Here is a 25,398-nt window from a genome sequence, read left to right on the forward strand (position 1 = left end):
AGTGCACGGAGAACTCCATTTTGTTTGCGGGGAAACCATCTTGTTTGAGGACGGAGCTGTCAGAAGCCCTATCTGACAAGATCTCAACATCCATTTTCCAGTAGAGAGTTATTGAACTAATAAGGATGCAAAAATAAGAAATGTGCTGGTAATGTCTCATAAGAATCACAGAAGCTAGTAGCAAGGTATCTGCTTTGGTGTTGGTTGGTCCAAAGTTGGTAATCTGTGGGGAAAACATGGTGTGAATGTGGTGATGTGCATACTGCTGTCCTGCAGCCCTACTGGAACCTGTCATTCTGCCCACATTTTAGTTATTCTTTATTTACAAAATTTGTATCCCATCTTTCTGCCCTTACGAGGGCCACCAAGGTAACTATAAATTTAAAACATACATGATAAAATCACATTTTAAAACCATTACAATCACCTCCCCAACACAGATCATTAAAACAGTTACAGTACATACAAAACAGTTTCAGATTGTTTATTTACGGCCCTTAACCAGATAAAATTACAGACTACATACAAAACATAAAGACAACGATTAAAACATTGGTTAGGAAGGATGGATCATTAGGAAGAATTTTCTAACAGAGCAGTTCCTCAGTGGAACAGACTTCCTCGAGAGGTGGTAAGCTTTCCTTCCCTGGAGGTTTTTAAGCAGAGGCTAATGGCCATCTGTCAGCAATGCTGATTCTATGACCTTAAGCAGATGATGAAATGGAGGACATCTTGGCTATCTTCTGGGCATGGAGTAGGAGTCACTGGGTGTGTGTGGGGGAGGTAGTTGTGAATTTCCTGCATTGTGCAGAGGGTTGGACTAGATGACCCTGGTGGTCCCTTCCAACTCTGATTCTATGAATGCCAAACAAAACAAAAAGGCTTAACTCGCTGGTGGAAGATGGCAACAGAAGGGGATAGACAAATCTCCCTGGGCAAAGAGTTCCAGAGTTTTAGTGCCATGGCTGAGAAGACCCTTTCCCCGGTTGCCACCTGTCTGGTCTCAGAAGCCAAGGCACCCAAAGCAGGGCCTCCAAAGATGACTGTAGTGGTCGGATGGGTTCATAAGGGAGTAGGCAGTCCTTCATGGGACTTGTTTACACATTATGGAAGAGCCAAGGGGGAAAGCAACACTGCACCCATAACATCTGAGACCACATATTCCTTGGATTCTCAGATTTTAAAAATATGGGTGGGTCAGGCAGGCATCTTGAACATCCTATCTTTAGAATTCATCTGAAAATGGATATGTAGAATTTGTCATGATTTTTTTTTCCAGTCACATCCCCATGCCCTTTCTATATACCATTGAGACACAGAGTCAAAAGTATCACAAATACGTTTAATAATTGGTGCTATACCGTTTCTATGAATTATTTTTAAAATAAAGTTATGCTAAGTGTTTGTAAACATTTACGGATGCCACCAAAGGGTTGAAATCAGATACACATATCATTCAGTGGAAAAGCTGAATTGGCTATCCTACTGTTTGGCTATCCTAAAGAAATCCACATTACAATGTGTGTGTGTATGTAAAGTGCCATCTGACCTTATGGGGTTTTCAAGGCAAGAGACTAACAGGTGGTTTGCCAGTGCCTTCCTCTGCATATCAACCCTGGTGGTCCTTGGTGGTCTCCCATCCAAATACTAACCAGGGCTGGCCCTGCTTAGCTTCCAATATCTGACAAGATCGGGCTTTACCATGCTGCCTTCCCTCCCTCACATTGCTTACGTTGACTAAATTTACACTTGATCATAACACTGAATACTTGTTGGGTAAACACAAGTTATTTCCATAAAGCCAAAAGTTAATATCAAAACTCTTGTTCATTAGGGGAAAAATATTGGTTGTGTAAAGATACAAGTAAGTTTTATATTGAAGACCTTCAACAATTTACTTTAAAGGGAATGCTGCTAAAAAGTGCATTGTTAAATATTGGGCTGCTCACATTTTTGCATTCTTTTGTATTTACAAACAGTAACTGTGGCTATTTCACTTCAAAGATGAGGGATTCCCAGAAGGTGAGTGAATTGTACAGCATTTCAAGGAATGGAATGCAAAAGACATGATATGTGGCCAGCAGAGCAGCCAGGGCCATTCTACAGTCATCCAGTTGGGCCAGTTTCTCCTTTTCCACAGAGAAAACTCACACGTGGGTATTTTACTTCTAGCTCTAATGTTGACACTTTTACCTAGTTGAGACAAACAATGAAAAAAAATCAAAGGTTTCTTGTGTTTAAAGCCCCCTTTCCTTGTGTCTCCCATTTTTATCTAGATTACGAGCCTGTACACAGAACATTTTTTCTCCTGGTACAGCGCTTAATATATTTTAGTTGCCTCTGTAAAAAATAAATGAACATTATTTTATGCCATGGGCATAAAACAGCATGAAGCATTGTTGAACAGCCTAACAAACCCACAAAACAGTCCCCTAGCTAGGAGCAGATAATAAAACAGCAAAAATAAATACTCCCCCACCCCATCAAAAGCTCACTGGGTGAGCTTCAAGAAGGAGGTTATTCCAAAGGCCAAATGCTACCTTTGAAAATGTTCCATCTCTGGTCACTACCCACCTTACTTTTGCAGGCAGAGGCACAGGGCTTGGGAGGCAGAGCCTAACTGGCAGGCTGGGCAACAGAAAACCATTTCTACATATTTATGGTGTTAGCAGTCGCCAAGAGACCCTGTCCGAGGACCTCGTTACATGAGGATAGAACAGTGCAGGATTTCAACTTATCTGTAGACTTGGTTATCTATGTACCTCCTCATTTATAGCAGCAAACAAAAGGAAATCCTCTCCAAAAACAACTGGCAAAAGTAAACATGTGGTGGTCATCTTCATAACTGGCAAAAGTAAAATTACAGGTCAGAAGATTAGAGGCAGAAGAGTAACAGCTCCAAGAAGCAATTATAACTGCCTGAGTAGTGTGCTGTATTCAGATGTATTTCCTACTCTTAGCAGTGACATTGGGTTGCTTTCCCACACATTGCATACCTTTTAAAGATTAAGTTCAGCATTTCATGAATGAGTAATTAAATTCTCTTCTTCAGGTAATAAACCATTTAGACTCTACTTAAAATCTACCCCGAAAAACCAAACACACATTTCTTAGTGCACTTCAGTATGATTGCTTAGTTTCTCTATCACACAAACAGAATAGCAAATCCATTCACTACTTTAAAAACTAGATATAAGTGTTTATGCCAACATTTCAGAATGTCATCTTCCATATATTGTTTCAGACTTTTTTGCAGAATAACATTGATTGGATTATTCTTCACCAAGTCTGAAGTCTGGATATGGCTCCAAAATCCCTGCAGTTTTCTTATAAATATCCTTCTGCGCTAGAGACTAAAACTCTCTATAAAGCTAAAGATGGGGGGGGGGGACGGAAATCATGAAATGAAACAGAGAATGCTTTAATTTACAATTTACTGAATTCTTTTGCTCAAAGTCAGCCAGACTTAATTCCAAGAACCGTCCCATTTCTAGAGAATGTTAGCGAGGCTAAAGTCCCTCTGAAACCAAGTAACCTGCCCCATTGATTTAAATGGAACTTGAGTTTTCTTTTGCTTACTTTAGTTAATCCAATGACCCAGCAGTCGTGGACAGAATCCATCTTACAAATACCATCCTCTATTTCCATCCTTTCATAGAAGCCACAGCTGACAGAAATTCAGCCAAAGCCAAAGTAATACCAGGATCAGGAGCAGCTAGCAGGGAACACATGGAAACTGGAAACCTTGGAAACTATTACTGACTGTATGCACAGATCTCTCAAAGGGGCAGTCAACACATGGGATAAAGTTTCAACAGAGGGGTCAGGGATACTCAGGAATGCAACCTAGAGGCTTTAACTAGGAAGAAGGAATTGGCAAGTCACACCATCCCTATTCCATGAACAGAAGTGCCCTTCCACTTATCAGAAGAGTTGTTATATGGGTTGGATTCAAAGAACTGTGAGCGGAACAGATCTTTTCTCACCTCTCCCTAGGGTTGCTAACCTCCAGGTGGTGGCTGGAAATCTGCTATTACAACTGATCTCCAGGTGACAGAAATCTGGATAAAATGGCTGCTTTGGCAATTGGACTCTATGGCATTGAAGTCCCTCCGCTCTCCAAACCCCACCCTCCTCAGGCTCCACCCCAAAAATCTCCAGGTATTTCCCAACCCGGACTTGGCAACCCTGCCTCTCCCTCTCTTCTGCAGTCTCTTCTGCCACCTGAAAAGTTGCACATAAGAGTTGTGATCTGCTCAAAAACAGTATGAGATTCAGAGTGAAGTGCTTTCTTCTAAAGTGGGAAATCCATGAAAAAAAATGTGCCCACCCTGTGTGAACAGTTGTCTTCCACTCTCCCAAGGACACATTTGGATCCAACCTTATGCTACTGTGGGATCAGTAGACCAAAGTGATGGTTTGCAAGCAAAAATTCTAGAGAAGCTAAATTACTGTTTTACCAGTAACATGTAGGAAAATATTTAAGGCACACTTGTATCATACAAAATGATGTTGTTAGAATTCCTCAGAAAATATTTTTACCTGATGAGGACATCTTAAAAAGGGGAACAGTCTCAGAATGTCTTTCAAAGGCATCCTATTATTTATCATCTTATTTCTAAAGTCTTGCTCATCCTGTTGTTACGCCAGACACGGGGTCTCCTTTATTGGGGGAAAATAGCTGGAAACTAGATAGAGATATGCAAAAGGCTGGCAAGGGGACCTTTTTAACCAATTCCGCCCCTAGGTGAGCTAGCCAGATGGAGAGCAACCCAATAAGGAGGAGGCTTTTATGAATTTTAAGGGTTTTATTAAAAGTAATCAAATAGGGTAAAAACACACAAACAAACAATTCCCAACACACCCAGAGCTAAGAAAGTAAAGATTTGAGATTCCCAAGTGGGCTATAGTCACCTTTCCTGCAGAACGAGGTTCCAGAATGGCAGCTACAAGAGGGGAAGGGGGAAAGGACTGCCCTCCAGGTGTAGGGCTCACACCTTTTCGGCGCTGGCCCTGGCCTGGTGGAATGCTCTGCCTAATAACATCAGGGCCCTGCGGGACCTGAAGGAGTTCCACAGGGTCTGTAAGACAGAGCTATTCCACCAGGCCCACGGTTGAGGACGGCCGCAGGTGAGTAAGTGAGATCTGTGCTGGCCTCCCTACTCCCCACCCTCAGTTTGTGATCTATTTGAGGGTGGATAGCCAAACCAATTATATGTTATGGTTGGCCTCATCTGCTACAGTAAGCACTTATATACGGCGGCCATCTTTTAAATTAATTGGGTTGTTTTGTGGTTTTATGGTTTCATATATTTTATTGTTTATTATTATATTGGAAATTTTAATGTTGTAACCTGCCCTGAGCCCGGCCGGGGGAGGGTGGGCTAGAAATACAAAAATAAATAAAATAAAAATAAATGGCAGCCACCTACTGTGCCAAAAAGGAGATATTTGTATACCCAAGGAAGGGAGGAGGAGCAGGTATGGTCTCCCTACAGTTGGCAATGTCTGGCGATGGCTGTGAATGACTGATCATTGCCACTCAAACAAAGGTTTGGTTGCTTCTCAAGTATTGGAATATTATAGAAAGAATGGACAGGAGCTACTAGGGCAATACAAGAAGAATAGAGGTTTGATGGCCAGTTGATCTCAGCCATTAATTAGCTGTGTGTAAGTAAGGGGTGGAGAGGACCTACAAGGTGGGATTAGCAAGCTTTCAGGCTGTCCCAGGAAAGGAAATGCAAGGTGTGAGAGGGAGCCATCATTGTTCTCTCTCCAGTTGTCAGGCAGATCTTGATAGAGGAGCCAATTTGATGGCTATGCAAAATGTAGCAAAGTCCTTCTAATGTTTGAATAGGTGTTGTCCTTCCACAGCTCTGGGGGTGGCAAGGTGAAGAGAAGAGGTTATTTTCTCCAGTGGAGGGAATCTTCTTCTAAGATGGAGTCCAGGGCACTTCCTGTCCTTGACATCCAGCACTACATGCCTATGGAAAGGTTCCACTTCAGTCCTGCACACTTCTTTCTGTCCAGTCCTGCACATCAGTCCATGTATGCCAGAAACTCTGGGTCCTTTTCCAGCGCAGCGCTCCTGCTGGATGGTACTGCTCCAGTCCTGAGCACTGATTCATGGGTGCCAGGAATGCTGGGTATACAGGGGTCCCGCCACACAGTTGTCCGCCTCCACCCAATTCCTTTCAGTTTTCATGCATTCTTCATTAAACCATTTAATATGTCCACTTATCTCAACATGAAACTCTTTATTATAAATATTTTTCAGCCTGTTAAAATATTCAGAAGTATATCACATAGTGCCATTCATCAACTTTGTAAGGTATCTTTATTTTGGTAGTACATGTTCAAGTTTAATTATCCACCTAAATGATTCTCATACATCATTATAATAAATTCCACCTCAGTTCCCCCCCAGTTTTGTTTTTTAGAGGTAATAATGAAACCATTCTATCAAAGAAATTCATTAATACCTTCATACTTTCAATAGTAAAGCAGCTGTCCACTTTATATTTCTTTCCAGAATCCTAAATACATTTTTGTGTTATTCCCCTGGTGTTAATGGCATTTTTAATGTCTCTCACAAAGTAAAGCCCTCTGCTTGTAACCATAATTTGTAACAGTGATTTTGCTGAGTCTTCCAGCAGAACTGGAATGCTTAAGCACATTCTAGCTCTGTAGATACTGTGCTCTTTATTTATCATTACTTTCCAAATTAGAAACATTCTTCTATGCCAATTTTCAAGTGTTTATTATGCATTAAGCTAAAAACATGGGGAAAGAAACCACCTCTTACTGTCACCACAATTAAGTAATTTAAATGTTGATATTCTAGAAGAGCTGGTAATTTTAAATTGGTAAGGAGAGTATATAATAGTGTTACTAAATTTAATCTTACCAGTAAGATAATGAAACTAGTAATTATTAGGTGTAGTTGATAATTAGAAATAGCATATTTGGGGGGTGAGGGGGAACTGGGATAGAGTTCAAATATTTTTAAAACTACACAATGGATAAGTTAAAGCAAATGCAGGTAAGTGAGGGTTAAGTTACCATTTTAGAATCCAATCCAAGACATATGACTGATCAACTGCACCTGTTTTACCATTATAGAATCCAATGCAGTTGATCAGTCATATGTCTTAAGTGCAAACTGATATCAATGGTAACTGTCCCCCACAGAGTCCTGAGTCAAAACAAATACTTGGCAGTAGCGCTGACCTTGGCCAGCACCTGGTGATAACACAACATCCTCTGTCAGACCATGCCTGGCCGTTTTGGTACACTGCCCAGGCTGGGCCTGACACACGCTTGGTTGCGTCAATCTGCGCTCCCCTATGATACTAGGGCACGTATCGAAGACCTTCCCTTTGAAGGGATGTCCCTATTTAGCGACCAAACAGATACCTTCCTGGATTGCTTGAAAAAGAATAAGACAAATGCAAAGTCTCTAGAGATTGCCCCTCAGGCGCCTGATTTCAAGCGGCGTTATTTTGGCCAACAAACCAACCAACCTTCCCGCCCATACCGTTTTCAAGGGTCTTTCACACAACCTTCATTCCGCCCTTCCTTTCCTCGCCCTCAGAACGAAAGGAAGTTCCAAAACAAACCTATGGTCCGCAAAGGCCCCACAGGGTCTCCGGGCCATTTCAACAAACCGAAACAGGCATGACTAGACGTGTCCATTGTTTTTTGTGATCGCCTGTCTGATTTCTTCCATGCTTGGTTTGCAATTACCAGTGATGTATGGGTTCTGAAAATAATAAATGTTGGTTACTTCATAGAGTTTCTTATGTTACCTCCACATAGGCCATTGGCCCGCTCTCTGTTACCAGCCCCTGATCTACTTGTTCAAGAGGTTGACAGTCTCCTCTCTAAGGGGGCTATTTCAGAGGTTCCATCTGCCTACCAAAACCACGGGTTTTACTCCCGCTTTTTTCTTGTGGATAAAAGGGGGGGAAGTGCCATATCCTGGATCTCCAGGACCTCAATGCCTTTATTAAGACCAGAAAATTTCATATGCTCTCACACCCAGAAGTGCTTCCCCTCCTGGACAGGCACATGTGGTTCACGGTGCTAGATCTCCGCGATACTTACTTCCACATCGCGATTCACACAGAGTGTCTCCAATACCTGAGGTTTGAATGTAACGGAAAATGTTACCAGTACAATGTGTTACCCTTCGGGTTATCTACGGCCCCCAGGACCTTTACAAAGTGCCTTGCAGTTGTGGTAGCTCACATTGCCCTGAAGGGTTGTGTAATATTTCCCTACCTCGACAACTGGTTAATCGTGGGTCCTTCTCAATCACAGTTGGCCACGCAAGTGGATTTAGTCCTTGCAGTCCTTCATAATCTGGGTCTTTTAGTTAATTTTTCCAAATCCAAACTTGTCCCGGCACGGGTACAGACCTTCATTGGAGCACGCTTGGATGCCGAACAAGCCAGGGCCTTCCTCCCTGTTCAAAGAGGTTGTGCCATCCAAAAATTGGTGGCCAAGTTCACTAAGAAACGCTTTCAGACAGCCTACCATATACAGCAGTTGTTAGGCCTCATGGCCTCCACCACGGTTGTGGTGGAGTTTGCATGACTTCGTATGCGCCCGCTCCAAAATTGGTTCCTCCGGGCGTTCAGGCTCAATGTCGACTCCCAGTACTAACGCCTATCCATCCCCAGATATGTCATTGCTTCCCTGCAGTGGTGGGCATATGACATCAACATCCTCTCAGGTGTCCCCTTTCATTGTCCTTCCCCTGAGAGGTACCTGTTCACAGATGCTTCCCTTTCTGGATGGGGTGCTCATTGTGGTAACCTTACATCACGGGGTACATAGTCATATTTAGAATCCCGGTTGCACATAAATTTATTAGAGCTTCGTGCCATCCGTCTAGCTCTGTCTTCATTTGCAGGGCACCTGGACGGACTTCACATTCAGATCGCTACGGACAGCTCCACCGCCCAGTATTATATAAACAAGCAGGGCAGCACAGGGTCCGTTTCGCTCTCCAAAGAGGCCAGCGACATTTGGGAATGGGCCATAGCTCATCATGCTACTCTCGTAGCAATTCACATTGCAGGCAAGAGCAACACATTAGCGGATGCGCTGAGTCGCCTTCCCAATCAAACACACAAGCTCACCTTAAGCGATGACTGTCTCCACCAAATATTCCGACAGTGGGGTTACCCACAAGTAGACCTTTTTGAAACACACCTCAACTCCGTGTGTTGCAGGTTTTATTCGACGGCGGGAACCAGCCCGGGCTCATTGGGGGATGCCTTTCAGACAATTTGGAACGGGGCTCTGTTTTATCTCTTTCCCCCATTCCCTCTACTTCACAAGGTCCTAGCCAAGTTGAACCACGACAAGACAGATGCCATCATTGTCACTCCCTTTTGGCCCAGGAGGTCGTGGTTCGCAGTGCTCATGTCACTTGCATAAGAGAACTACATCCTTCCCCCGAAGGATCCCTCCTACTCCCCCCCAGACCTACAACTTGCTGCCTGGAGGGTGCAGCCCCAGGGCAGTGGTCTGACAGGGTAGCTAAGGTCTTATTGCACTCCTTAAAGTCCTCCACAAGACGACCTTATGACGCAAAATGGAGACATTTTTCTGATTGGGCTAGGGTCAAAGATGTTTCACCAATTACTTGCCCACTGTCTGTTGTGTTTGATTATCTGCTAACCCTCAAAGATGATGGTTTATCTAATTCATCCATTAAAGTTTATTTAGCCGCAATTTTGGCTTTTCACCTGGATATCGACTTTTTTTCAGTCTTTTCTCATCCCCTTTCCAAAACGTTTTTGAGAGGTCTCACTAATTTGTATCCTCCCGTCACTCCACCCGTTCCTCATTGGAGTCTCTCCTTAGTACTTTCTCAACTCATGAGACCTCCCTTTGAGCCATTGGCCACTTGTGAAATGGCTCTGCTGTCATTTAAAGCGGCCTTTTTGGTTGCAATTACCTCAGCAAGGAGGGTGAGTGACTTATCAGCACTCTCACACTCCCCTCCTTATACTAAGTTCCACTTGGATAGGGTGGTACTGAAGCCAAAGCTCTCTTTTTTACCCAAGGTTGTATCAGCCTTCCACCTTACCCAGGACATTGTCCTCCCGGTTTTTCCCCCTCACCCATCCTCAGATGCTGATAGGGCATTACACTCCCTCGATGTCCGAAGAGCCCTCCTTTTTTACATTAAGAGGTCTCAGAACTTTCGTAAGGACGATAACCTTTTTGTTTGCTTTGGGGGACACCATAAAGGTCATCGTGCTTCTCCTCAGACTCTCTCGAGATGGATCACATCTACCATCAAATTGGCCTACGATCTTGCTCACCAAGAATGCCCTCCTATGATTAAAGCACACTCTACCAGAGCGTAAGCAGCCTCCATCGCCTTTTCTTCAAAGATTGAACTCCAGGACATCTGTAAGGCTGCTACCTGGTCCACACCCTCCACGTTTATGAAACACTACGCTGTGGATGTGGACTCTGCGAGAGATGCAGACGTGGGACGTGTCGTACTGCAGTCTTTATTTCGGTGACTGTCCCACACCCACCATCCTGGTAACCGAGCTCGCTACTCTCCCAATGTGGGACTGCATAGAAACCATGCAGATGAAAAATAGAGTTTCACTTACCTGTAACTGGTGTTCATCTGGTGGATCTTCTATGCAGGCACACATCCCTCCCTCCTTCCCCGCTGTGGGACCTCTCCGCTAGACCAGTGGTTGGTTCCGTGGTGGCAGGTTGGAGAACTGGAGGGAAGAGTGCTCCCTCCCCCTTGGGTCATGTGACCAAGGGGCAGGAAGATTGCATGCCCCAAAGGGAGAAGGAGCACTCTCTTAGATTTTGCTAGAAGCTGACAAATCTTATCCGTGGCTGGCCTGCGCCTGTGCATTCCCAATGTGTGCCTGCATAGAAGATCCACCAGATGAACAACAGTTACAGGTAAATGAAACTCTGGTTTTACTAGTGGCCATGAATAACCTTCTCCTAAGCACCTGTGGAAACCATTGCCAGATAAAAAATGGGCAGGCCAGGGAATGCATGACACTTTTGTCAAACAGGAAACAGGATTACCTCAATTCGCAAGTAGGCATGAACAAACACATTGAATGTAACATTGCAGTAGGTATCACGTATCAGCAGGAAGCGTGCTGTCAGTCTGAAACCGGTGCAGCATCAGTGCTGGGTGGATGCTTGCAAAACGGGCCAGATTTACACTGTTTACGGTAGTGATCAATGCCAGATCAGGCAGGTCTGTCCACCTCTTTGGGGCTGTACTGAAAATGTAAGTTCCAGGTAATTTTTGTCCCAGGGCAAGCCTAAAAGGTAGTCCCACCTATGCAAGTTTAAGTGTAGAACCCAAACTGAGAGGGGGGGCAGCCAACGGTATCTGTCGGCCGCTCTCGTGCCTTTCCTTATAAAGGAGGTGCTAGTGTGCCTGTCGTACTTTTGCTTTTGCGCGTTTCCTTCTACTGTTGTCTCCACCGGTTATAGCAAGGGTTTAGCAAGTCCTAGAGAAGCGGAGAGTCCATCTACATATTGCACAAGGCATTGTGGAATAGCATGAAACATTCAAACACACGCAAATATCAATAAAACAGAGTTTTTAACTGTAGTTCTGCACTGCTGTTTTCCTTTTTGCTTACAATTTGTACAGCAAGAGGAGAGAGGTTGGCAAGGCTGCACCGTTGGAATCACCCCTAATGGAGTGAGTGGACGTTGTGGGTGGCAGCAACATACAACCACCTGTAAACGTGCACCCACCGACTGCTATACCAACGGAATGACCATGCCAAAGTAGGCAATTGGGAGGGGGAAGTGACAATTTCGAGTCAGTGCCCGTGCACGTCCGGGAGAGTGTTGTCACATCACCAGCGAGGGAGCAACATCTAGAGGCCAGATGGAGCAAAGCAGCATCATGGGCAAAGTGGGCGGAGTTGGAGCGGTGAGTCACGAGTGGAATGGAAGGGGAAGGACAAGGGGACAGAGGTAAGCAGTGCAGAATACTGCGCAGTTGTTCCTGTGAAAAAACAAAACTGCTTCGAGATTGGGGGGAAGGTCTGCTGTCATGAAGAAATAATTTAAACCAGGTTTTTTGTTTTTTTTTGCTCCACGGCAAAAGAGAAGCAAAATCTACCATGAAAAATCACCCCAAATGTCTTCCATTGTTCTAGGGTAAATGTCCTAGGATTACTAAACACTACACTCCAGTCTTAAATACAATATTGGGAACGCAAAAATTGGGAATTCAGGGCAGGAGTATTAGACTTTATGCAACAAAGCATAAAGATATCATAAACAAGTCTCCGTCTGTGACAAAAAAAATGTGGCAGGAAGCCATCAAGCACATTCACTCCCTCCCAGCTTCTTCCTTCCCTCTGTGCAAAGACTTCTTGGTCCACAACTAACAGCTGCTTGCTGCAACATCTGAATAACTGCTGTTTTTTCTCTTGTGTACAGATTAAGATACTAAAATGAAAATCCTGGAAAGTGAATAAAACTCTCATTTTGCCTAGTTCAGAAGTCACGACAAACTGCAGTTTGTTCTAAACCAGGATGCCTTTAATCTCTACACCACACACAAAGAACAATGAATTCCAGTCTTGTTCACAAATTGAGGTTTGTTGGTGACATCTGAATCCAGCCCTTTTATTCTCCAAAGGCCAAAAAGTCTTGTGCTGTAGGAAAAGGAAGGAAAGTCCAGTTGTTGCTACTTCTTTCAGGCATAGTCAAAAAGAACAAGGAGCACAGGAACATTCTTAACTCCTCCATCCTGTTGGGATCTGAATGCTTACTTTTATGAGCACTACTTCTGCTGCCTCATTTCAGTTTTCAGTAGATTTCTTGGTCTGTCTTTTCCTGTGTCCAAACTTGCATTTTTTTCTCACTACCTGCTCATCATCTTCTATTGGTTTCCTCACATTCTTGAAATGGTCTTTAAGGATTCATTTCCATAGAAACTGCATATATTAAAAATTAGCATCTTCCAGGAGCCTTATCTGTTCTTTCAAAGCAGGTCACTACCTACTATTTCCCCATCTAACAAGAACTTTTTAGTGCATGCTTTCAGCAGATTTTTGGGGGGGGGGGTAATGCAGCTATACTTTTCAAAAGCTCTCTGGATCCAGTTCCTCTTGGGGAAGCATCGAGTGGCTGCCTTGAAATGCTAGTGAACAACAGTGTTACAACCAATGAAATTGAAAATGCAAGACAATTACTGTATGGTTGTCCTTCAACATGGTCATTAAGAGTACAGTTATCACACATTAAATAATCCTCTGATGTTTCTGTAATTGATCCTTTCCACAGTAATACCTATTAAGCACTGCTGCTGTAGGATAACTCTTGTGTTGTCAGTTGGAAGAATAACAAGAACCAAAGGCTTAGATCCACTAGAAGATTTCTGCATGTGTTAGGGTCCTTGTACAAGCGGAAGTATGAAAAAATCTTACACTAGCCCTTTGCTAGTGTAAGTTAAATGTAGCATATCCCAAGCCATTCTTTCACTTGTGCAAGCCATTGTACAAACAATTATTGGGCACTATAAGATATCAAGAGGAAAGTGCTAGGTGCTGAACAAGATCTTTCACAAGCAGAACAGTACTAAATCTGAAGGTATCTCAAGATGTGAGCTGTGACTCACAAAAGCTTATACCCTGACAGAAATTTTGTTAGTCTTTAGGGTGCTACTGGACTCTTGTTCTTCTCTAGCACTCAGTGCATTCCTGAGTCAGTCATTTTCAATTCCATTATTATCCAATGGGCTATTGTAAATTGCTTTTTATAATTCCTCGTTTCTTTTGCAAAATACTTCTGTTCTTCATCTTTCTTGAGAACTGGAGTGCCCTTTGGTGTCTCCTCTGATCCAGTTGTAATAAGTTGGGCTTTTAATTCTTTAACATCATTTAGGATAATATCCATTTTTTGAATAAGGCATTGAAATGAAGTGCTCGTCAAAGCCAAAAGTTGTTCCATCTGCTTAATCAAGTGTTCCATGGTTGCCCTTCTAGAAGTCTATTAAAACTCAGTTAGTAAAATCCGAGCAGGTTCCAATGTAATAAATAGCAAAGAGGTACTGCAGGATATTGTCAAAGGCTTTCACGGTCAGAGTTCATTGGTTCTTGTAGGTTATCCGGGCTGTGTGACCGTGGTCTTGGTATTTTCTTTCCTGACGTTTCACCAGCAGCTGTGGCAGGCATCTTCAGAGACACTGTCCTTCAGTGTTACTCCTCTGAAGATGCCTGCCACAGCTGCTGGTGAAACGTCAGGAAAGAAAATACCAAGACCGCGGTCACACAGCCCGGATAACCTACAGGAACCAAGGTACTGCAGGAATCAAACAATGTAAACCTTCCCTCTTCTTTGTAGTCAGGAACTTGGGAGTTATTTGCTAGTAACACACTGGTGCCACACTTCCAATTCTGAGTTCACTGGCTCTCTCGCGATGATAGACCATTTCCAGGAAGGACGTGGCAGGAATGCATTGTTTAGTGAGAAAGACTGCCTTCCTCCCTCCCTTTAATTTGTAATGGCTCCTGATTGGTAATTGAAGCGTCTTTTAAAAGTCTTAATTGTTATGTCTTCCCACTGATCAAATTTATAAGCTCCTGCCGCGTTATCTGATTTTTTCTTGTTTTTAAAGAGTCATTTAATCATTGAGTGGCGAGATACGGATTCACCAGATAAATTTAGCAATTTCCTGGGACTTCCAGATCCAGGTAAAACAAAAGAGTTTTTTTCAAACTTACTCAGTTTTCAGAAGAGCAGGTATAGGGGAGAGCGAAGCCAAAAAATTCCAAAGAGACGTCTTCGGCAATTTATTACTCCTTAGCTGGCGGTGACTGCTACTGAGTCTCCAAGTTGTAAAACCCAGAGATTATCAGGAGTCTAACCGCACTCTGAGGCTGCAGATTTCCTGCCACCCGTTCCACTATTTAGGAATCGTGGGTGCATTTAAGCCCCTATTTAAGACGTTATTGGTTCTCCTCTGGAAGCCTCCAGGGAGACGACTGAAAACTCTTAGGAGGCGGCGTCACCCCGCTGCCAGCGTAAGTGCGTGTAAAACCATGATTACACACACTTACGCTGGCGGCAAGGCCAGTCCTGCCAGCGGCCAAGCGCCGCGGGACCACGCCTTGCCCCTCCACTGGTGTGGCCTCTCCATGGTGCAGGCCATGGCGTAGAGAGGCTGCTCCAGCACAGGAGGGCATTCCGGGGATGGGCCAGGGGAGGAGCTGCCGGTTAGGTGACCTCCTATCCCTGTTCGGCCCAGTACGCCAGTGCCGAGAACAGCGGTGATGAGCCTGCTTTTTAGCAGGCACAGCCTCGCTGTTTCCTATGGGGCAAAAAGCCCCAGTTAAATAAAACAAACCAAAAAAAAGCCGCGAAATGGCTGTTTTTGTTTAACGGCGTACGGGAATCAGTTTAGTAAGAGGCACTGCTGCTCCTCTTCCCCGCCATTCCTGTACGCCGCCAGCTCAGGAATGAGCTGTAAGTCTGTTTACCTTTCCTCTGTATTAAAGTCATAGCTCCAATACAGTCCCAAATTGGCATAGCATTCTATAATTCCATTCACATGACTTTAAGTTCCTATTTCCGAGTCCCATTCATTCCAATGGACTTACTCCACCAAAACTGTTTAGAAGGGCAGCACACTGCCTCTTTAATTGTTGCTATATTCAGTTCAGCTGCCAGCACAGAAACGGTCCTTTCTGCCTTTCATTGTGCACATCTCTTTCCTGATGTCCATCTCCAATGGAGCACCTCTGCAGATCTTTGACTTGGTTTGTACATTAATACAATCGTGTGGAACTGAGTTCTATGTAATATGACAAGCCTAGAAGGGCACAGGAAGAGTCCACACTGGATTTCCTCCCAAGTTCATATGGCGGAGCAACATCATGGGCTCCTCCTGCATGGTCAAGAGCTTTCCAGATCATCATAGTAGTGCAGAAAGGTACAGAGTAGAGTGACGAGGATGATGAGGGGCCTGGAGACCAAGCCCTATGAGGAAAGGCTGAGGGAGTTGGGAATGTTTAGTCTGGAGAGGAGAATGAGGGGGGACATGAGTTCTCTCTTTAAGTATTTGGAAGGCAATCACTTAGAGGAAGGCAGGGAGCTGTTCCTGTTGGCAGCAGAGGTTAGGACTCACAATAATGGGTTTAAATTGAGGGCGGAAGGGTACTGGCTGGATATTGGGGGGGTTTACAGTGAGAGTTGTTCGACAGTGGAATCAGCTACCTAGGGAGGTGATGAGCTCCTCCTTACTGGCAGTCTTTAAGCAGAGCCTGGACAAACACTTGTCAGGGATGCTCTAGGCTGATCTTGCATTGAGCAGGGGGTTGGACTAGATGGCCTGTATGGCCCCTTCCAACTCTATGATTCTATGATGCTATGATTCCCATAATGCCAAAGTTGTGTAAGAGCAATTTCAAGCATACATAGGGTGAAAGAAACAGTCTTAGAAATGCAGCCACCAGTCAATGAGGTCACCATTACATTTTGTTTAATGTTAGCTCTATTCAACGTGAGCCAGCGTGGTAAAGTGGTAGGATTGTGAATATCAATATACCTGAACCGAAAATAAACCTGAAATTAGCCGTTTTGGCAATATTCATGTTTTGGATAGACCAAATACCAAAATGTGGGAATCTGCCCAAAGCTGAATAGGCAATTCCTGAAAAAGCCAAATAGATATAGATATTTGGCTTTTTTGGGTTTTGGCTATTTGCCTTTGCTCAGATGTACAGCTCTGTGCTTTCTCTCACTTTTCTATCTTTGACTGGTTTTGTTAGGGCCCCATAGTTGGGGCCCTTTTGAGGTAGGATTTGTGTAATTGGAGCCAACTTGGTATGACCAAACTATTCATCACCATTCAGTGCAGTAATCTGGATCAGGATAGTCTGGAGGCAGAAGACAGGGCTCACCCAGTCACATCCGGAGGGATTTACCCTCCAACTAAAAAATGCCCGCTTCTAGAGCTACGTATTGGGCTTTTGAAGAAGACTCCTTACCCGCACGGATGAGCAATCTCCTTCATAAGAGCTGCCTTGGTCATGACTTCGACTGGCTTCAATATCACCCCCCACCCCCCAAAAAATCTGCTCTCAAATTGAAAGTCGCCCTGAGTAGAGGCTTCGTTGCCCTGAGTAGAGGCTTCGTTACTCTGAGTAGAGGCTTCGTTGCCCTGCACCATGACCATCTCTTGAAATCAGATTTTTGATTACCATAATAAAGGACTGTTCACAGGATGTCATTTGCCACCAAAAGAAATGTTTTCCATGCCTCATTTTTCTTACATTTATGCCTTTTTCCTCAGTTTGGAAGCTAATTTGCATGGACATCATGCTATGCACCCCAGGTACTAAGGGAGCCCCCAGACTGAGGCACCAGCATGCCAATCAGCTCTTTCTGCCAGTCCTCAGCAATGCTAAACTTCTGAACCTGAAAACAGATGGATAGCTCAGCTCACAATTGCCTGGAGAAGGGGGCAACCCCTTTGTGGGCCCATAAAATTGAACCTACTGTCCCAAAGTTAACCAAACATTGGTCACCATTTCAGGACAGTCCTTTGCAGGTGAGGTAGGTGACTCTACCTCCAAAAATGCCCCCACAGGAGCTTTGGGAAAAAACCCATAGACTATAATGGACCCGATTTTTTTCAGTAAACCTGGAAATAAAGCCAAAATACCCCTTTACCGGTATGGGGATTTAGCTTATTCCGGGTTTACCTAAAAAATTGGGCCCAATAAACCCAAACTCGAAATTTATTGATTTTTTTTTTTTGCACAACCCTATATAGTGGTTAAGAGCATTGGACTCTAATCTGATGAACCGGGTTTATTTTCCCAGTCCTCCACATGCAGCCTGCTGGGTGACCTTGGGCTAGTCACAGTTCTCTCAGAACTCTCTTAGCCCACACAGAGGCAGGCAATGGCAAACCACTTCCAAACATCTCTTGCCTTGAAAATCCTATGAGGTCAAGTCATAGTCATATCGTTCTTTATTGGCATAAAATCACTGTACATATGGTAGCGTGTAAAAATATAAATATTTGAGATATAACCTTACAAAATGGTTAAAAGACACTTGCATAAGATAGCGTTGTGAGCTAACACATCCCTCTATTTAAATAATCTGCAGCATTCTATAGCAATCTTAAAAATTGTGCTGCCTTCTCCAGAACATAGGGCGAACAGTTATTCAAAAGAAAGGAAGAATTACAGGAATCGGAGGCATTCAGTCTACATGTCTGCAAAAGGCTTAGTAGTTCATTACAAATTTCTGAATAGAGACTACAATAAAATAAAACATGGACAACTGTTTCAGCACACTTACTGCCACAAGGACAAAGTCTGTCTGACTGAGGGATTTTGCTAAATCTTCCATCGAGTAACGCAGATGGCAAAACATTAAACCTAGCTAGGGAGATGGCTCTGCGATAAGATGGATCATACATATGAGATAGATATGGGGAAGGCTGGTAAACATCAAAAGGTATCCTTAAGTTTAGTGGCAAGCAGGTTTTATTAGCAGCCCTATATAGATCCTGAAGGCCCATGTCTAAAAGTCTGTGTTTTACCATCTGGAAAGCTTCTCTGTCACAGAGCATGAGTAGGGAATCAAAATTCAGGCCAATAGATTTGATTTTGCTTTGAATGTGTGAGAGCCAATTGGAAGCATACGACTCCATGAGCATATGGTGAATGAGCATATGGGGTCAAGTCAGTTGTGACTTCACGGCACTTTCCACCACCACATTCAACTGAATTCCTTCCAATATCCAAATTAAAGCAATTTTACATGTAATACGCAACAAGAAACACAGGATTGTTACCATGTTTGTTTTGATACTTACAAAGCCACACACATCTTCATCAAGAAACGGGTAAGCCTGCAGCAATGCACTGGCAACATCATCATCATCTTTATTATAGCCAAAGGCCAACATAAAATATGATAAAACTATGATAAAACTCTACAGATCCTACTTACAGCATCTCATCCTTACTGATTAATCTGAAGATTTACCCATAAAACCTTTATTCATCATTAATGCCTTTCTTTTCCAACATAAAAGCAGAATTTTGCTACAGAGTGCAAAATAAGAGTCACCCTGTCTTCCAGTATATATTCCACCAAAGAGGTCTCAGAAATGTGAGAATGTACAAACAGAGTTAGCAGGGGAGTAATTAAACAATTTATGGCATCATCATAGTATTCACAGTAAAACAATATATGTACTAACGTCTCCACCACATCCATAGGGCAAGAACATTTGCGTGTCTCTCTTGGGCAATGAAGAAACCTTCCCAAAAGTACAGCTGATGGAAGGGCATCAAATCGGGCCCTAGAAAAGGCCCATCTTAATGTAGGAGAAGTAATTGAAGTTAGATAAGGGGCTGAATTACTGCCTATCCATGACCTAAGGTTTTTAAAAGGGTTAGGAAGAAGAGCATTATCATTTTGTAGCTCAATGTCAATAAGACATTGATGGACCACAGACTTGGCTTTCTTTAGTCCCAGCTCCATCAGATGTTGTGGATCAAAACCAATTGTAAATAATTTTTTGATGATCCTATCAGATCATGATGGATATGGAGCTGCAGATAAGAGCTGCATTATTAGCCTGATTGGATTTAAATGGATTTTTAACCAATAGTTGATAACGTTTATCCAAACTTTAGTTTCATCCCTATGCAGACTGGCCTCACATCTCATTGTGCTTCATACATAAGATGAGATATAACTTAATATATGAGATATAACAATAGCCAATGGGATAAAACCTCCCCCTTGGGTTCTAAACAACCTAAGAATTGCATTGGAGCTTCTTTGCGCAGAATGTACCACAGCTGGAATTTGCACTATTTTTCCCTATTAAATTGAAACACTACTCCCAAATACTTAATTACTTAACTTGTTCAATTCGTTGCCCATCCACTAGCCAAAATGATTTATGAAACTTGTTATTAAAATGTACCATCTTAGTTTTTGCAAAGTTAATAGTCGTTCCTTTTGACATTGCTGGACCAAAGCTCTTACTGCTCTCTTTAGTCCCACTCTGGTTTGGGAGAGAAGAACCGCATCATCTGTATACATTAGGATGGGAAGATTTTTCCCTTCCATTAGTTTAGGTGCATGAATGTCCATCTCCTGAAAACACTTTATGAGGGAATTAACATACATGTTAAACAGGAACGGAGCTAGGAGGCATCCTTGTCTCACACCCTTCTGTGTAAGAATGGGATTTGACAATCGACCTTCATGAGTATACCTTATGTGTAAACTTGTGTTTACATGAAGTTTCATAATCAGGTAAAGAAGGCATTTGTCTATTATTGTATTTGCCATTTTTAACAATAATTGTCCACGGGAGACCATACATTGACAACATCATTATACTGCTGAGTTGTTGGATACCCGTCCACACAAGAGATTTAAGTTACCAACTATTTCAGTGCCCAAGGATAGCAATTTGAAGATTTGGGCTGAAAACAGACATTGGTAATACAGAAAGAGGGCTCTGCTTTCATGGCAGTATCTGTCTTTAACCCCATCACCTCTTATTTGAGTAATTAAATATTGCCACTAAGTTAGATCAAATGGAACATTACAAGATTGCTTTATAAATACATGAGAATGTTTTTTAAACTACTATTCAAGAACATCCCATCGATGTACAGTTCTGCAAAGTTTCCAAATTCACATAAAAACTCAGCAAGTGTAAAAATGATCAAATGCTTGCATTGCAGCGGAGAGCTTGTCTTAGGTATGTACATTGCTGGCATTTCTGTTTCCTTCATTTGCACAGACATACCCTTCCACTGCTCCTGGCGATTGAGAGGCAGGTGATTCACAAGTAAATGTTGATCCTTTGGTCTGCTGTTCGCATTTCGTAATCAGATCCATTAGCTCTGCCTGGTGCCCCATCTTCTCCACCTGCTGCTGGACCATCCTGTCATTAAAAGCCAAGAGCGCCACTCCACTCACTTCTTCCTCTAAGAGAAGAAGCAAGGAATCATTACCTATTGATTGGCCTTGCTGCAGGAAGAAGGATGTTTAAAGGAAATTGGGATCTCTAAGGCATCGACTCTTTTTGTTCACATCTAAAAGGAAGAGTTCTGTTTAAACTGTAACAAGCAATCAATTTGGACCACAAACTTTCTCTTTTTAGCAGTGTCAGAATATTGATATTCTTACCCAAGCTTTTGACTTAATGGGCTTAGAGTGTGCTCAGTGCTTAATTCCTAAGAAAAGGGCTGCCAAGGCTATCCTAAGAATCTTCCCTTGCTAATCCCAGCTGTACAGGTTGGGTTCTTGTTGAACAAGGAGCAAGTATTCGACACAAGCTCAACGATTCATTACGATTGCTTCAAATGTCAACATGGCTATGCCCTAAAAGGGGCAAAGCCTGGACATAAATTAAGCCCTCTGCCTGTTTCAGATCCAGCTTTTTGAAAAGAAGCAGAAGCCTTTCTTAGGCTGGAAACTCAAACACTCTCCCTCAGCATGTTACAGCCTTTTCACTCTACACTTCAGAAAGACACGTTTACTATCCAAAATGCATTAGTTAAAATACAAAACATCCATCACATTGCACAGGATGTCTTTCAGGGTTTAACTTCCAAAAGAGAACTAATTGGGTTTTTTAAAAACAATATTTACAAATAACCCCTGCAGTCCCAATGCTTAACAAGTCTTGCAGGGCAATCCTTAACATTTCTAAGTAAATGGGATTAGAAGGATGGAACTCTGTTTAGGATTGCACTGTACCTTGATTCCATCCTTAATCCTATGAACTATCTGTCTGTCTGTCTATCTTTATACTCGCACACATGTAATTACATACATGTACAGAAATGCATACATGTTTTAAATTATTTTACCACAAAATTTAGGAACTAGTTCCCTTAGGTTTCTCTGTACCAACCAGGTGCAGACTTGATCAACTGACCACATTTCCATCTTCATGTGCTGTGAGGGTAACTTTCACTATAAAATGTAAAAGATTTTTTAAAATTAATCTTTGAGTGAACATTCAGTCCACTCTTGTCCCCCAAATAGGCACAAGTTCCTTGAATGAGGACTATTCCACACACTTACTGGATAATAACGTGTTCTAATATATCACTATTTTGGCATGCCCCATTAAAGCCTGCTCTATGCAGCCAGTTTTATGATGGCTGTTCTCATCTGCTTTTCGTATTCCATCCTTGTTTTCTTCTGTTCCAAACAGGCAGCTTCATTCTTTATAACACTGAACACTCCCAGTTCCCACACCATTAACACCCAGGTTTTCACACAGATATGAGAAAGGTGTGAAATTCACCATCAACATGCTCATCAGAAACCAGCTACATTTTACAGAAGGGGAAAAAAAATAAACCACACAGGAATCTTCCACATATACATTTATAGCAAGAGAAACATATTAACCCTCACTGTACTACAAAGAAACTATTCAAAAACATGCAAGTCAATGGGAGAATTTTTTAAAAGGTACAAAACGCACATTTTGAAAGTCACCTTTTCTTTTCCATATAGTGCAAGATATTTCTAACACATGAGGAACTGAGGCATTTATAGGAAGAGCACTTTAAGAGTCTAGCCCTGTCAAGAACCACCATAGGAGGGAAAAATAAACTGTCTCTCTATGTAGTTCCTCTTTGGTGTCACTCGTTGGAGGCCTCGACCCCCCCCTCCAGTGCACTGCAACCCACGGGTCAATATGAAAGGGTCCCTTCTCTCTTTACTTTAGAGTTCTGAGTGAATCCTAGAGCATCCTCACTGGCACGATGAAGTTACTTTTGGTTTTGCACCAGAACTGACATTGCGCATCAGTGCAACACTGAATTGCCCCACCCCCGCCACATTTTCTTCCTGCCTGAGAACAATCCAAGCTATGGCTGCCAATGCCATCTCCATGTGATGATCTCACTGATCCATCGACACGGTCCTGTTAAGGAGCGTGTAGGAGTATGTCCAGAGTCTAACTCAGCAAGTTCCCTGGTGCAAATCCCTTGTTTATCATCTGGGCAAAGCCTTTGAAGGTGCCACCCTGCTAGGGGCTAGGTCTCCTACTATAGCAGGACACATACCAGCCGGAGCCCCTTGTTCCCTACTGCCGTTCAGCAAAGTGGTATCGGGGGAATACATAGAAAGTGCGAACAGTATTTTTTTATAACATTTTAAAATTCTTAATACATCGCTGGGAATACCTAGTGCGGTAACAGCCTAAGAAAATAAGGTTCTATAAATCACAGTTCTAGAGGGACGTATCACTAAGCCGACAAAGAGTTTCAAATGCTTAGGTACTATAAATCAAATGTCCTGGCAATCGGGATTTTCTTAGTCTTCATATAATGTTATTTGTCTGATATTTCTCTGTTAGGTTTACAAAACTGTAGAAGGATACAACATCTTTGAGAATTACAGCATTAGGTTTGACTTAATATGACAACAGTCGCCACTCAGCTCTTCGTCCAGGCTGAGCAGCAATAAGAGGGTGTGAAAAATCATTAACCAAGAACTTTGGTGTAAATTAAAAATCACACCTTGCTGTCACACTTCGTGCACCCTTGAGAAAATTAGGACAAAAAACTCCAACTAGAAACATAAAATGGAGTTCACAGTATTATATATTTGACTTGAAAAATAACCCATATTGCATTTTTAAATTCTTAAATTAAAAATACATTTTAAAAGGCAAAGGCTGTTGCTCCCTCATTATAAAAGAGAGCTTTGTCACCTATGTTACAAAAACATATTAAAACTGCAAAGACTATACAAATGTAGAAATGTGGTAAGGCACCAATTTAATTATAGAAGCCACATAGGATCTGGCAGGAAAACGAGAGTCCTTACATATTACAGTGATAAATACAGAAGGAAGAAAAAGCTGCAGTCATAAATGGGAATACTGATAATCACATTCTGATGAATCCATTTACATTTGGAGCTCTTGCTCTCCACCAGGAATTTATTTATTTAGCAGAATATTTGTAACCCATACTGTTAATCAATTGATTCCCAAAGCAGCTCACAATGAAATGACCATAAAACAAAAACAAAAACCCTCAACATTTAAGCTGAGCGTAAATCACAACAATAAAAGAACAACAGTAAAAGAAAGCCAATCAGCCAAACAGCATAAAAAGCTCAATCACTTCACAGCATAATAAAGGCAACATAAATGTTTAAAATTCTGTTTGCATCATAAAACCAATAAAAGCAAAATCACAACAGAGTGTCAAACAAAAGAAACAGAGTCAATAAAACAGTCAAGACTAGGTTCAGGGTCCAAGAAAGGCTCAACATTCAGTTGGCATCAGATGAATAGCTGTGGGAAAGCATTCCAGAATCAAGGTGCTACAACAGAAAAGGTACTGTCATTTGCCACTCCAGGGCCAAATGTGGAGAGGAAGATGGGGGCCAACAACCCATTAGTATAACCATTGTTAAATAAGCAACCTGAACAACACAACATTAATCAGAACAATTTTATTTGGAGAAAACTGGCCACAACTTAATTGGCAACAGCTGAAATGCATTGGCGCAGTATGTGGGCTAAATCAGTGACATCATTTGACCCCAATGCTTCTAACATCATCCTACTACCAGCAAGCCCGCTGGAGTAGCGTAGGATGGCAGAACAAGGGTTTCATCTGAACATGAGCCACTTGGTGATTCCCCCACCTCATGGGAGGAGGCTGTTTGGACAACCCCTGAGCTGGGCATGTCCATCCCTAAGTCTCCCCCCAAATCCCATAATGGGATCTGCTGCAGGCTGCTTTCCTCAAAAACTGATTCCAGCCTCATGCTAAACACTGCCAAAGAGCCGGGAGGGGCCCATGGCCCTTCCCTGCTCCTGCCAACACACCTACAGCTGAAGCCAATCCTTGAGGCCCTGTTGGATGCCATGCAACCAGGAGTCCATAGCCCACTCTGAGATGTGGACCCCATCTGGCCTAAACATAGCCGCCTGCAGGAAGGAAATGTCGCAATGATGGATAACCATGCCACCAAGGGCAACCGAAGACCTTCCAATAGAATTAGTGGCTTAACTCCTAGCCAGATCCAGTTTTTTTGGATGAGTGGCTCCATGCCATGCGCGCCACTCCAACATGTCAGACCACAACAGTACTGTGCAAGGGAACATGGCTGCAATAGCCTGTAGCTTGGTGTGGACTGCTATTAGATCTTTCCCCTTGTGTTTGCCAAGGTCATTCTCCCCCAGTTGTATCACCAGGGCATTAGGAACACCGTGCAGCCGAGCTGACTGTCTTAGCTGAGGCACCAAAGACATCCATCACATGCCCCTCACGCCAAACCAGGAGATGAGCAGCCATCCTTCCAGGCCCATGTGTCTTCCCCAACCTGATGATG

General features: G+C 42.9%; 1 protein-coding gene across 1 annotated transcript; it reads right to left on the bottom strand.

Annotated features, from left to right (window-relative positions):
* Positions 1-1,988: 1,988 nt before the first annotated feature.
* SAMD3 (sterile alpha motif domain containing 3) lies at positions 1,989-21,978 on the bottom strand. The gene is given in 9 exon segments (XM_056856228.1): positions 1,989-2,129; positions 2,763-2,845; positions 3,211-3,296; positions 3,298-3,371; positions 4,543-4,635; positions 12,846-12,971; positions 18,869-18,936; positions 20,871-21,011; positions 21,900-21,978. Coding segments are annotated over 9 exon segments (891 nt in total).
* Between the last annotated feature and the right edge of the window lie 3,420 nt (positions 21,979-25,398).

This window comes from Euleptes europaea, chromosome 10, assembly GCF_029931775.1.
Source record: "Euleptes europaea isolate rEulEur1 chromosome 10, rEulEur1.hap1, whole genome shotgun sequence".
Lineage (NCBI taxonomy): Eukaryota > Metazoa > Chordata > Lepidosauria > Squamata > Sphaerodactylidae > Euleptes > Euleptes europaea.